Source organism: Lethenteron reissneri, unplaced genomic scaffold (genome assembly GCF_015708825.2).
Source record: "Lethenteron reissneri isolate LAM-NWPU_2019-01 unplaced genomic scaffold, ASM1570882v1 scaffold_1638, whole genome shotgun sequence".
Classification (NCBI taxonomy): Eukaryota; Metazoa; Chordata; class Hyperoartia; order Petromyzontiformes; family Petromyzontidae; genus Lethenteron; species Lethenteron reissneri.
The window spans coordinates 1412341-1427949 of NW_026891375.1; the positions used below are offsets into that span (position 1 = coordinate 1412341).

The 15609-nt window shown below is 57.7% G+C and overlaps 1 protein-coding gene across 7 annotated transcripts in view; it reads left to right on the forward strand.

Annotated features, from left to right (window-relative positions):
- The first annotated feature begins 252 nt into the window (after positions 1 to 252).
- The window catches only part of PIGX (phosphatidylinositol glycan anchor biosynthesis class X), an 18061-nt gene continuing 2704 nt past the window's right edge, over positions 253 to 15609 (forward strand). Inside the window, exons 1-6 of one of the 7 annotated variants that reach the window (XM_061581885.1) lie at positions 253 to 312; positions 1598 to 1777; positions 2681 to 2744; positions 6641 to 7017; positions 7789 to 7892; positions 9687 to 9893. In XM_061581885.1, coding sequence (XP_061437869.1) covers positions 1720 to 1777; positions 2681 to 2744; positions 6641 to 7017; positions 7789 to 7892; positions 9687 to 9893 — 810 coding nt within the window. In that variant the 5' untranslated portion in view covers positions 253 to 312; positions 1598 to 1719. Of the gene's footprint in view, positions 313 to 453; positions 470 to 1118; positions 1778 to 2680; positions 2745 to 6640; positions 7018 to 7788; positions 7893 to 9686; positions 9894 to 15609 lie in introns of those variants that run through there. The other 6 variants (XM_061581882.1, XM_061581883.1, XM_061581887.1 and 3 more) reach the window with 6 other exon arrangements.

Sequence of the window (15609 nt, forward strand, 5' to 3'; positions counted from 1 at the left end):
AACCTCATTTTGCGATATGACGTCAGCGCGTTCAGCCGTTGCCGAGGAACGCATCCGGATGACGTCACAGCGTCGGTTTCATCGGGTGACGTCACGGCTAAGGCAGCACGCGCGCGCGGTTCCAGCTTCGCTATCAAATAATGCCCCCGAGGCAGATTCGTCTTGATAAACTTCGCATGCGAACCAGGAAAGCTGCCCTGAGGGCAGTTAGTGACGACCAAAAGTGACTAAACGGGAAGTAAGGGGGGTGAGGTGGCCGCGTCGCCATCTTAGTTAGGGGTAGACGGCGCGTTGGTGATGGTGGTGATGTGGGTGCGTTGGTGATGTGGTGATGTTGGTGATGGTGGTGCGTTGGTGATGTGGTGATGTGATGATGTTGGTGATGTTGGTGCGGGTGCGTTGATGATGTTGGTGATGTTGATGTGGGCGCGTTGGTGATGTGGTGATGTTGGTGATGGTGGTGATGTGGGTGCGTTGGTGATGTGGTGATGTTGGTGATGGTGGTGGTGGTGCGTTGGTGATGTGGTGATGTGATGATGTTGGTGCGGGTGCGTTGATGATGTTGGTGATGTTGATGTGGGCGCGTTGGTGATGTGGTGATGTTGGTGATGGTGGTGATGGTGGTGATGTGGGTGCGTTGGTGATGTGGTGATATTGGTGATGGTGGTGGTGGTGCGTTGGTGATGTGATGATGTTGGTGATGTTGGTGCGGGTGCGTTGATGATGTTGGTGATGTTGATGTGGGCGCGTTGGTGATGTGGTGATGGTGGTGATGTTGATGTGGGTGCGTTGATGATGTTGGTGATGTTGGTGCGGGTGCGTTGATGATGTTGGTGATGTTGATGCGGGTGCGTTGATGATGTTGGTGATGTTGATGTGGGTGCGTTGATGATGTTGGTGATGTTGATGTGGGCGCGTTGGTGATGGTGGTGATGTTGATGTGGGTGCGTTGATGATGTTGGTGATGTTGATGTGGGTGCGTTGGTGATGTTGATGTGGGCGCGTTGGTGATGGTGGTGATGTTGATGTGGGTGCGTTGATGATGGTGGTGATGTTGATGTGGGCGCGTTGGTGATGGTGGTGATGTTGATGTGGGCGCGTTGGTGATGGTGGTGATGTTGATGTGGGCGCGTTGGTGATGGTGGTGATGTTGATGTGGGCGCGTTGGTGATGGTGGTGATGTTGATGTGGGTGCGTTGATGATGTTGGTGATGTTGGTGCGGGTGCGTTGGTGATGTGGTGATGGTGGTGATGTGGTGATGGTGGTGATGGTGGTGATGTTGATGTGGGCGCGTTGGTGATGGTGGTGATGTTGGTGATGTGGTGGTGATGGGGGTGCGTTGGTGGTGGTGATGTGGGTGCGTTGGTAATGTGGTGATGTTTGGTGATGTGGTGATGTTGGTGATGTTGATGTGGGCGCGTTGGTGATGTGGTGATGTTGGTGATGTGGTGATGGTGGTTTCAGTTTTCAGTTTCATGTATTAGGAGGTATATCCCTGTGAGACGTTCGGCTCTTGACTCGGGTGCAACCGCAACAAACTAAAACATGAACAAGAAAACATCTTAAAGTGACTATGTGACTGTGTGCAAACAGCAGGATCCAGGAAAAGACCGCAAAATATTGCAGAAAAAGCACCGTACACCAACGCTGCGTCAACAACAACCACAACCACAAGACGCGTTGGTGATGGTGGTGATGTTGGTGTGGCGGCGTTGGTGATGGCGCTGATGTTGGGAGCCGTCCTGCTGCTGCTGGTGGTGGTGACGGCCACTGCAGGTGAGGGAGGGAAGGGCTCGCAAACTCTCTTGCACCCCGAGTCAGACGCGGTCTCCCCGACAGACCTGCTCGCCACCTGAGGACGGCTGCTTGCGTTGTGGCCGAAACGTCGTGAGAATTGTATTTTGTTGTATTTTTATTAATTTATTACTTCCCTTCTACGTGACTTTACCGAACGAACCAAGAAGATGAATTCCTGCTGCAGTCACGAAAGAAGCTTTAAATCGAAATATAATTTATTTCTTCCAATGATTGCTGAGAAAGAATCCATTAAATATACGCTGCCAAGCTTGGCGGTGCTCATTCAGACTGTCTCCCCGACAGACCTGGTCTCCACCTGAGGACGGCTGCTTGCGTTGTGGCCGAAACGTCGTGAGAATTGTATTTTGTTGTATTTTTATTAATTTATTACTTCCCTTCTACGTGATGACTTTACCGAAAGAACCAAGAAGATTGGTAATGTTGTGGATTTGCCCTCCAACACACCGGTGTTGCTGTACTGGTGTAATGACGACTTTCTTTAGGCGGTTTATTTGTATTCATATTCTTAGGTTTTTTCTGTGAAGTCACGTAGGTAAAAACATTAAAATTAATAAAAGTAAAATAAAATTCACGATGTTTCGGAGGCAACACAAGCTTCCGTCTTCAGGTGGAACCGTCACAGCCACGACAGCTGTATCAAGTGAATGAGAGATTACAAGAGCTACCACTCCGTTTATATAATGGTTGGAGAGGGGGGAAGGGCCAAGTACAGCACACTTTTTATTCATATGGTAAGGTGAGGCTTAAGAGGTTTATTTGATTGAAGACACGTTCACTCGGAACAACCGGGCGAGAGCTCCCCATTGAGCCATACCCAGGACGCTTGACTCAAGCGCTCTGTCGCTGGCTCGCCGTGCGTAGGTGACTCGGAGGAGACTGGGCTTGTGCAGGTGACAAGGAGAGTTCTCAAGTCGGGCTTCCATCGGTGAGTGAACCCACGACCTCCTGCACACCGGGCGGGGGAGAGGACGTCTCCTAGCCACTGCCCGGAGCCCCGTGAACCCACGACCTCCTGCACACCGGGCGGGGGAGAGGACGTCTCCTAGCCACTGCCCGGAGCCCCGTGAACCCACGACCTCCTGCACACCGGGTGGGGGAGAGGACGTCTCCTAGCCACTGCCCGGAGCCCCGTGAACGAACGTAGATCCAGTAGACTGGCACAGAAACGCAAAGCCCTGACTCTCACACACACACAGACCTATAGATTCACACAGAGACCTATAGATTCACACAGAGACCTATAGATTCACACAGAGACCTATAGATTCACACAGAGACCCCATAGACTCACAGAGAGACCCATAGACTCACATAGAGACCCATAGACTCACAGATCCATCGTGCCACACAGAGACCTATAGATTCACATAGAGACCACATAGACTCACACAGAGACCCGTAGACTCACACAGAGACCCATAGACTCACACAGAGACCCATAGACTCACACAGAGACCCGTAGACTCATACAGAGACCCGTAGACTCACACAGAGACCCATAGATTCACACAGAGACCTATAGATTCACACAGATACCTATAGATTCACACAGAGACCTATAGATTCACACAGAGACCCCATAGACTCACATAGAGACCCATAGACTCACACAGAAACCCATAGACTCACATACAGATCCATCGTGCCACACAGAGATCCATCGTGCCACATAAAGACCCATAGACTCACACAGAGACCCATAGACCCACAGAGAGACCCATAGACTCACATACAGATCCATCGTGCCACACAGAGACCTATAGATTCACACAGAGACCTATAGATTCACACAGAGACCCCATAGACTCACACAGAGACCCCATAGATTCACACAGAGACCCCATAGACTCACACAGAGACCTATAGATTCACACGGAGACCCCATAGATTCACATAGAGACCCATAGACTCACATAGAGACCCATAGACTCACAGAGAGACCCACAGACTCACACAGAGACCCACAGACTCACACAGAGACCCATAGACTCACAGAGAGACCCATAGACTCACAGAGAGACCCATAGACTCACACAGAGACCCACAGACTCACACAGAGACCCATAGACTCACAGAGAGACCCATAGACTCACACAGAGACCCATAGACTCACAGAGAGACCCATAGACTCACAGAGAGACCCATAGACTCACACAGAGACCCACAGACTCACAGAGAGACCCATAGACTCACAGAGAGACCCATAGACTCACACAGAGACCCACAGACTCACACAGAGACCCATAGATTCACACAGAGACCCACAGACTCACACAGAGACCCACAGACTCACACAGAGACCCACAGACTCACACAGAGACCCATAGACTCACACAGAGACCCACAGACTCACACAGAGACCATAGATTCACACAGAGACCCACAGACTCACACAGAGACCCACAGACTCACACAGAGACCCACAGACTCACACAGAGACCCATAGACTCACACAGAGACCCCACAGACTCACACAGAGACCCACAGACTCACACAGAGACCCACAGACTCACACAGAGACCCACAGACTCACACAGAGACCCACAGACTCACACAGAGACCCACAGACTCACACAGAGACCCACAGACTCACACAGAGACCCACAGACTCGCACAGAGACCCACAGACTCACACAGAGACCCACAGACTCACACAGAGACCCATAGATTCACACAGAGACCCACAGACTCACACAGAGACCCACAGACTCACACAGAGACCCACAGACTCACACAGAGACCCATAGACTCACACAGAGACCCACAGACTCACACAGAGACCCACAGACTCACACAGAGACCCACAGACTCACACAGAGACCCACAGACTCACACAGAGACCCACAGACTCACACAGAGACCCACAGACTCACACAGAGACCCACAGACTCACACAGAGACCCACAGACTCGCACAGAGACCCACAGACTCACACAGAGACCCATAGATTCACACAGAGACCCACAGACTCACACAGAGACCCACAGACTCACACAGAGACCCACAGACTCACACAGAGACCCACAGACTCACACAGAGACCCACAGACTCACACAGAGACCCACAGACTCACACAGAGACCCACAGACTCACACAGAGACCCACAGACTCGCACAGAGACCCACAGACTCACACAGAGACCCATAGATTCACACAGAGACCCACAGACTCACACAGAGACCCACAGACTCACACAGAGACCCACAGACTCACACAGAGACCCATAGACTCACACAGAGACCCACAGACTCACACAGAGACCCACAGACTCACACAGAGACCCACAGACTCACACAGAGACCCACAGACTCACACAGAGACCCACAGACTCACACAGAGACCCACAGACTCGCACAGAGACCCACAGACTCACACAGAGACCCATAGACTCACACAGAGACCCACAGACTCACACAGAGACCCATAGACTCACACAGAGACCCACAGACTCACACAGAGACCCATAGACTCACACAGAGACCCACAGACTCACACAGAGACCCATAGATTCACACAGAGACCCACAGACTCACACAGAGACCCATAGATTCACACAGAGACCCACAGACTCGCACAGAGACCCATAGATTCACACAGAGACCCACAGACTCACACAGAGACCCACAGACTCGCACAGAGACCCACAGACTCACACAGAGACCCATAGACTCACACAGAGACCCACAGACTCACACAGAGACCCATAGACTCACACAGAGACCCACAGACTCACACAGAGACCCACAGACTCACACAGAGACCCACAGACTCACAAAGAGACCCATAGACTCACACAGAGACCCATAGATTCACACAGAGACCCATAGACTCACACAGAGACCCACAGACTCACACAGAGACCCACAGACTCGCACAGAGACCCACAGACTCACACAGAGACCCATAGATTCACACAGAGACCCACAGACTCACACAGAGACCCACAGACTCACACAGAGACCCACAGACTCACACAGAGACCCATAGATTCACACAGAGACCCACAGACTCACACAGAGACCCACAGACTCACACAGAGACCCACAGACTCACACAGAGACCCATAGATTCACACAGAGACCCACAGACTCACACAGAGACCCACAGACTCACACAGAGACCCACAGACTCACACAGAGACCCACAGACTCACACAGAGACCTATAGATTCACACAGAGACCCACAGACTTACAACAGGCGGTGGAGATGGTGGTAGTAGTATCGCGGTTAGCGTGCCGCGCTCCACTCAACGGCCACCAACACCGGTGACGATTATCTGAACCGGTCCCGGGCCTCCCCTAGGTCGACTCGGCCTCAAACGAGTTACCTGTGCTGTGTGTAGCCACTGGGGAGACAAAGGCGGCCGGGCGTGGTGCTGGCCACCCACCCCCTCGTGTGCCACAGCGCCGGTAGCCTTCATAGGTGCTGCTCGCTACTAACAGCACTTGCCCCAACAGTCTGTTAGAGGCTACACGGGGGATCTTTGTCTGTATCTACCTCCATAGGTGCTGCTGCTACTCGCTACTAACAGCACTTGCCCCAGCAGCCTGTTAGAGGCTACACGGGGGATCTTTGTCTGTATCTACCTCCATAGGTGCTGCTGCTACTCGCTACTAACAGCACTTGCCCCAGCAGCCTGTTAGAGGCTACACGGGGGATCTTTGTCTGTGTCTACCTTCACAGGTGCTGCTGCTACTCGCTACTAACAGCACTTGCCCCTTTAGTCTGTTAAGAGGCTACACGGGGGAGCTTTGTCTTTGTGTGAATGAGTGCGTGTGTCCCCGCGTCTCTCTCCCCCCCCACCCACCGCACCCCCCCAGGGAGCTGGTGTCCGTCGTTTCGGGCCGGGGCCCGGCCCCGCAGCTGGTGCTGCTGCGGGAGACTCTCCCCGCCGGCCTCTACGCCGACCCCTACGAACTGTCGGGGTCGGAGTTCGCGAGCCGCTTCCAGGCCGACTTCCTGTCCCGCGTGGACGTGGAGGCTCCGGCCTCGCGCTCCGCTCCGCTCCGGCTCCTGCTCTTCATCGCCGCCGGCGACGACGGTGACGACGACGCCGGCACCACCGGTGCACCCACCTGGACGGCCACCGTCTCGCTGCCCGTCCACCTGCGCTACCACGCGCCCGCACAGCTCAGGCGGCCGCCCCGCGCCCACGTGCTGATCGACGGGCCCCTCGTCCTGCTGCCGTGCGACTCCCGTGAGGCCCGCTCGCTCGTCCGCTCGTTCGCTCGCCCAGTCGTCCGCCCACTTGCTCACCCACTCGCTCGCTCGCTCACCCACCAGTTCAATCACCCACCAGCTCGCTCGCCCACCCACTCAACTCACCCACCCACTCGCCCGCTCACCTGCTCGCTCACCCCACCAGCTCGCCCACCCACCCGCTCGCTCACCCACCCGCTCACCTCACCCGCTCACCTCACCCGCTCACCCACCCGCTCACCCACCCGCTCACCCACCCGTTCACCCACTCGCTCACACACCCCCTCACCATATCCACCCACCCGCTCGCCCACCCACCCACCCGCTCGTTCACACACCCGCTTACATCACCCACTCGCTCACCCACCCGCTCACCCACCCGCTCGCCCACCCACCCGCTCACCCACCCGCCCACCCACCCCACCCGCCCACCCACCCACCCACCCGCCCACCCGCCCACCCGCCCACCCACCCGCCCACCCACCCGCTCACCCACCCACCCACTCGCTCCCCCACCCACCCACCCGCTCGCCCACCCGCTCGCTCACCCACCCACCCGCTCACCCGCCCACCCACCCACCCGCCCACCCACCCGCCCACCCACCCGCTCACCCACCCGCTCACCCACCCGCTCACCCACCCGCTCACCTCACCCGCCCACCCACCCGCTCACCCACCCACCCACCCACCCTCTCCCCCACCCTCTCCCCCACCCTCTCCCCCACCCACCCACCCTCTCCCCCACCCTCTCCCCCACTCGTCCCCCCAGCGGGGCGGCCGTGCGAGGGGGCGTCTCCGCGTGACGTCACCGAGGCCTCCTGCTCGGCCACCAATCGAACGGTTTGCCGGTGGAGGAGAGCCGCCATCGTCACCGTGAGTGGAGCACCGCTTAGTCACGACGATGACGTCATACAGCTTAGTCACGACGATGATGTCACACACAGCTTAGTCACGGCGATGACGTCATACAGCTTAGTCACGACGATGACGTCACACACACAGCTGAGTCAAGACGATGACGTCACACACAGCTTAGTCACGACGATGACGTCATACAGCTTAGTCACGACGATGACGTCACACACACAGCTTAGTCACGACGATGACGTCACACACACAGCTTAGTCACGATGACGTCACACACACAGCTTAGTCACGACGGTGACGTCATACATCTTAGTCACGACGATGATGTCACACACACAGCTTAGTCACGACGATGACGTCACACACACAGCTTAGTCACGATGACGTCACACACACAGCTTAGTCACGACGATGATGTCATACATCTTAGTCACGACGATGATGTCACACACACAGCTTAGTCACGACGATGACGTCACACACACAGCTTAGTCACGATGACGTCACACACACAGCTTAGTCACGACGATGATGTCACACAGCTTAGTCACGACGATGATGTCATACAGCTTAGTCACGACGATGATGTCACACACACAGCTTAGTGATGACGATGATGTCACACACACAGCTTAGTAACAAAGATGATGTCACAGCTTAGTGACGAAGATGATGTCACACACACAGCTTAGTAACAAAGATGATGTCACAGCTTAGTGACGACGATGATGTCACACACCTTAGTAACGACGATGACGTCACACACACCTTAGTGACGACGATGACGTCACACACCTTAGTACCGACGATGACGTCACACACAACTTAGTGACGACGATGATGTCACACACAGCTTAGTGATGACGATGACGTCACAGCTTAATAACGACGATGACGTCACACAGCTTAGTAATGACGATGATGTCACACACATCATCGTGAGTCTACGGGTCTCTGTGTGAGTCTGTGGGTCTCTGTGTGAGTCTGTGAGTCTCTGCGTGAGTCTATGGGTCTCTGTGTGAGTCTGTGGGTCTCTGTGTGAGTCTGTGGGTCTCTGTGTGAGTCTGTGAGTCTCTGCGTGAGTCTATGGGTCTCTGTGTGAGTCTGTGGGTCTCTGTGTGAGTCTGTGGGTCTCTGTGTGAGTCTGTGAGTCTCTGCGTGAGTCTATGGGTCTCTGTGGGTCTCTGTGTGAGTCTGTGGGTCTCTGTGTGAGTCTGTGGGTCTCTGCGTGAGTCTATGGGTCTCTGTATGAGTCTGTGGGTCTCTGTGTGAGTCTACGGGTCTCTGTGTGAGTCTGTGGGTCTCTGTGTGAGTCTGTGGGTCTCTGTGTGAGTCTATGGGTCTCTGTGTGAGTCTGTGGGTCTCTGTGCGAGTCTATGGGTCTCTGTGTGAGTCTATGGGTCTGTGTGGGTCTGTGGGTCTCTGTGAGTCTGTGGGTCTCTGCCTGAGTCTGTGAATTTGTGGGTCTCTGTGTGAGTCTGTGGGTCTCTGTGTGAGTCTATGGGTCTCTGTGTGAGTCTGTGGGTCTCTGTGTGAGTCTGTGGGTCTCTGTGTGAGTCTGTGGGTCTCTGTGTGAGTCTGTGGGTCTCTGTGTGAGTCTATGGGTCTCTGTGTGAGTCTGTGGGTCTCTGCGAGAGTCGGTGATGACTGGGGATGACACCAACTCTTCATAAGCCACTTTATCCACCAGTGTATAGAACATGGCTGACGATCTCCCTCCCCACCGCCTCCCCACTCCCCCCGCCTCCTCCTGCCGCTGCCCCCCTGCCCCTCTGCCCCTGCCCCCCCTCTGTTGGCGAGCAGCAGGAGGAGGGGGGGGGCAGCCCGCTGGCGCTCTCGGTGCCCGTGGGCAGCCTGGACCACGAGCCGGCTGTGCTGGCCCTGACGCTGATCACCGCCCTGGGCTGCTGCCTCCTGCTGCTGCTGCAGCTGCTGCCTCCTGCTGCTGCTGCTGCAGCTGCTGCTGCACGACAACACCACGAGGCCCTGACGCCGTGGGTGTCCTGACATCACGGGGGATGGCGTGGGTCACCTGACGCTGTGGGTGACAAGGTGGGTGACACCTGACGCTGTGGGTGACACGATGGGTCACCTGACACTGTGGGTGACACGGTGGGTCACCTGACACTGTGGGTGGCACGGTGGGTCACCTGACACTGTGGGTGACACGATGGGTCACCTGACACTGTGGGTGTCACGGTGAGTCACCTGACACTGTGTGGGTGACACTGTGGGTGACACGGTGGGTCACCTGACGCTGATCACCGCCCTGGGCTGCTGCCTCCTGCTGCAGCTGCAGCTGCCTGCTGCTGCTGCTGCACGACACCACCAGGCCCTGACGGTGATGGCGTGAGTCACCTGACACTGTGTGGGTGATGCTGTGGGTGACGCCGCGGGTGATGCTGCGGGTGACGCTGTGGGTGACACCGTGGGTGATTGACGCTGTGGGTGACGCTGTGGGTGACACTGTGGGTGATTGACGCTGTGGGTGACGCTGTGGGTGACACCGTGGGTGATTGACGCTGTGGGTGACGCTGTGGGTGATTGACGCTGTGGGTGGGTGACGCTGTGGGTGACGCCGTGGGTGATTGGCGCTGTGGGTGACGCCGCGGGTGATGCTGCGGGTGACGCCGTGGGTGACACCGTGGGTGACGCCGTGGGTGATTGGCGCTGTGGGTGACGCCGCGGGTGATGCTGCGGGTGACGCCGTGGGTGACACCGTGGGTGACGCCGTGGGTGATTGGCGCTGTGGGTGACGCCGCGGGTGATGCTGCGGGTGACGCCGTGGGTGACACCGTGGGTGATTGGCGCTGTGGGTGACGCCGCGAGTCCCCTGACACTGGGGCCAGGGGGACCGCCAAGAACAACGCGGCCCACTGCGTGTGACACGTCACTTTATTGTTGTCGTGATGCACGAGTCTGCCCGCCCCCCCCCACCCACGTGCCCAGGCAGTTGGTACGATCCAACTCTGGGGGGGGGGGGGGGTGTCAGTCGCCCCCCCCCCCGTGCCCAGGCAGTTGGTACGATCCAACTCTGGGGGGGGGGGGGTCAGTCGCCCCCCCCCCCCCCGTGCCCAGGCAGTTGGTACGATCCAACTCTGGGGGGGGGGGGTGTCAGTCGCCCCCCCCCCGTGCCCAGGCAGTTGGTACGATCCAACTCTGGGGGGGGGGTGTCAGTCGCCCCCCCCCCCGTGCCCAGGCAGTTGGTACGATCCAACTCTGGGGGGGGGGGGGGGTGTCAGTCGCCCCCCCCCCCGTGCCCAGGCAGTTGGTACGATCCAACTCTGGGGGGGGGGGGGTCAGTCGCCCCCCCCGCCCCCCGTGCCCAGGCAGTTGGTACGATCCAACTCTGGGGGGGGGGGGTGTCAGTCGCCCCCCCCCCGTGCCCAGGCAGTTGGTACGATCCAACTCTGGGGGGGGGGTGTCAGTCGCCCCCCCCCCCCGTGCCCAGGCAGTTGGTACGATCCAACTCTGGGGGGGGGTGGTTCAGTCGCCCCCCCCCCCCCCGTGCCCAGGCAGTTGGTACGATCCAACTCTGGGGGGGGGTGGTTCAGTCGCCCCCCCCCCCCCGTGCCCAGGCAGTTGGTACGATCCAACTCTGGGGGGGGGGGGTCAGTCGCCCCCCCCCCCCGTGCCCAGGCAGTTGGTACGATCCAACTCTGGGGGGGGGTGGTTCAGTCGCCCCCCCCCCCCGTGCCGAGGCAGTTGGTACGATCCAACTCTGGGGGGGGGGGGGGTCAGTCGCCCCCCCCGCCGTGCTGAGGCTCAGTTGGTACGATCCAAGTCTGGAAGGGTGGGGGGGGGGGGGTCTAGTTGCCTCCCCTCCACCCCTGTGTGCTGACCTCAGTTGGTACGATCCAACTCTGGGGGGGGTCCAGTTGCCCCCCCCCCCGAGTTGATTGGCTGTGACGCCGCCGGGTGGTGGAGGGCTCGCACAGCCGCGCGAGTAAACAAATTATTATTTTTTTTTTAAACAATCTCCGTTTACGCTTCTCAATTTCTTGGTACAAAAATTGTAAATTCACGAATAAATAAATAAGAAATGCTCGCGGATTAAAACACTTTTTCCCGGCAACTTTCCTTAATTTTTTGTTAGTTTCTACGCCGACTGCGTCCACAAAGACGAAGCTCCCCCGTGTAGCCTGCGACAGACTTGGGGCAAGTGCTGTGAGCAGCAGCAGCAGCGGTGGGTGGCCAGCGCCGCGTGCGGGTAGTTCGTTTTAAGGCCGAGTCAACCTAGGGGAGGCCCGGCACCGCTTCGGATAATTAGAATTCATCTTCACCCGCTGGTGTTGGTGGTCGCCTGGATCGTAGGGCAACTTAGCGCTAACCGCTCCCCCCATGATGTACACGCAGACACACGTAGACACACATAGACACGCACACGCACGCAGACACACACACACAGACACACACACAGACACACGCAGACACATGCACACACACACACGCAGACACGCACGCAGACACACGCAGACACATGCACACACACAGACACGCAGACACACACAGAAACACGCACACACACACACAGACACGCACACACACGCAGACACGCACACGCACGCAGACACACGCAGACACGCACACGCACGCAGACACATGCACGCACACGCACGCAGACACACACACACAGAAACACGCACACACACACACAGACACGCACACACACGCAGACACGCACACAGACACACGCAGACACATGCACACACACAGACACGCAGACACACACAGAAACACGCACACACACACACAGACACGCACACACACGCAGACACGCACACGCACGCAGACACACGCAGACACGCACACGCACGCAGACACATGCACGCACACGCACGCAGACACACACAGAAACACGCACACCACACACAGACACGCACACACACGCAGACACGCACACGCACGCAGACACACGCAGACACGCACACGCACGCAGACACATGCACGCACACGCACGCAGACACACACACACAGAAACACGCACACACACACACAGACACGCACACACACGCAGACACGCACACAGACACACGCAGACACATGCACACACACAGACACGCAGACACACACACACAGAGACACGCACACAGACACACGCAGACACGCAGACACGTGCACGCACGCAGACACGTAGAGACGCGCACACACACGCATAAATATAAACACTCCCATGAAAAACTCAAATAGAAACACGCAACGCATGCAAATACACAACCACTGAGTGGCAGTGATGTCACCACGGTGCTTGTGCCAGGCTAGGTGCACCTTTGAGGCAGGTCACGGACGGACGCAGGTGCCGTGGGTTGACTGCTGTGCCAGGCTAGGTGCAGGCTAACACGGGAAAGACTCAGCAGGTGCCAACTGCTGATAAAGGCTTGAAATGGGCGTAGCCCAAATGTCGGCAGCCAATGAAAATGTTGGTGGCGGGCAGCGACCGTGACGGCGGTGGGTTTCCCACCAATCGGAGCGCTGCCAAGTAGAAATTAGCATGTTCCTGTAAGATCGTTCAGCGGCCTCCACAGCCTGGATAGTAAAGCTATTGTATTTCTTCATTTGAAGGCGGTATAGTACTATAGTGCTAGAGCAAGTGCAGAATCGCTGAACCGGAATTGATCGCTTGACAGCGTTCAGCGCGGGGCCCTTGAAAGTGCAGGACTCACCCGTCGCTACGTTTGCTACTTTTGCTTCTCGGATAATCCGGCACTGCTCGACAAATTCAAACAAACACACGCTTCGATAGCGATGCACAGCGCGGGCCCACACCAGAGCTACAGCCCAGAGGTCGCAACCGGGTACCCGATACCGGTACCCTACCCGATACCCGGTTACCCGTACCCAGCCGGGTACGGGTACCCGTTTGCGACCCTGGTGCGGCCGGGTACGGGTACGGGTAGGCCGTGAGTCACTGGTGAGTCACCGTTTGTCACTCATTTCGGGTAGGGTACGGGGTAGGGAACGGGTACCCGTACCCAGCCGGGTACGGGTACCCATTTGCGACCCTGGTGTGGCCAGGTACGGGTACGGGTAAGGAATCAAAACCCGTTTGCGACCTCTGCTACAGCCTCTTCCTCCGTGGCTCAGTCTCGCCGCTTTTCGCCGGCAAGTCTACGCACGGCGCACGCTTCAAACTGTCCACTTCAGGCACCTGCGAACGCACGAAGGCACACGCGCACGCATTAGAAACACGCCAACAACGCGGCAAAAACAACACCAATGAGCAGGTAGGGGTGACGCGTGTGTGTGTACGCGCGTGTGCGAGTCTACGCGTGTGTACGTTGGTGTGTCTGCCAGTCGTCTCAGTTGACCCGTGGCACCTGCTGGGTCTGCCCCGTGACCTGCCAGCGGGCGTTCGACACTTCACGTGGCCTCAAGGTGCACATTGCCTGGCACAAGCGTCGTGGAGACGTCACCGCCACTTAGTGGCAAATGGCGGTTGTTGGTGTGTGCATGTGTACGTGTGTGTCCGTGTGTGTCCGCGTGTGTCTGCGTGTGTCAGCGCGTGTACGTGCGTGTGTGTGTCAGCGCGTGTGTACCGCGTGTCGTGGTGCACCGCGAGGCAGCGCACGCAGCAGCAGCGCGCCCCGCACGACACGCACGTGTACGTGTGTGTGTGTACGTGTGTGTGTGTGTACGTGTGTGTGTGTGTGTACCTTCTGTCGTGGTGCACCGCGAGGCACCGCACGCAGCAGCACCGCGCCCCGCACGACACGCACGTGTACGTGTGTGTGTACGTGTGTGTACGTGTGTGTACGTGTACGTGTGTGTGTGTACGTGTGTGTGTGTGTACGTGTACGTGTGTGTGTACCTTGTGTCGTGGTGCACCGCTAGGCACCGCACACAGCAGCACCGCGCCCCGCACGACACGCACGTGTACGCCGCCGGGAAGCCGCACACAGCGCAGAAGCGGCGCGGGGGCCTTGGAGAGGGTGGCACCCCCACCGTCACGTAGCTGGGGCCCCCCTCGCTCGCCGCAGACAAGTTCTACAACGACAAGGGGGGGGGGGCCCCGGTAGCCTCTCGACGGACCGTCGGGGTGGCCCCGGCTCCGTCTGCCCCGGTGGACGATGCCGGGGGCTCGTTGAGGCTGGGTCAACCTAGGGGGAGGCCAGGACCGGTTCGGAGAATCGTCACTGCTGGTGTCGGTGGCCTGTGGGCGGGAATCGAAACTCACGCGTACACACGCACGTACACACGCGTACGCACGCACGTACACACACGTACACACGTACACACGCACACGCACGTACACACACACACCACACGTACACACACACGTACACACACACCACACACGCACGTACACACGTACACACGCATGTACACACGTACACACGCACGTACACACGCACGTACACACACGCACGTACACACGCACGTACACACGTACACGACACACACACGTACATAACAACAACAACCACCATTCGCCACTAAGTGGCGGTGACGTCACCACGACGCTTGTGCCAGGCCATGTGCACCTTGAGGCCACGTGAAGTGTCGAACGCCCGCTGGCAGGTGGTCACGGGGCAGACCCAGGTGCCACGGGTCGACTGACCGAGATGACCGAGATGACTGGCTGATGCACCACCTGTGCCCCCTACTGTACCAACTTGCTGTGCTTTAGCCACCCGGCGCTCCGCTCGTTGTTGTGAGCGTCGCTCCTCCGCCCTCCGTTGTTGTTGGAGGGCGACTGCCTCCAACTGCCCAGTAGCGTCCTTCA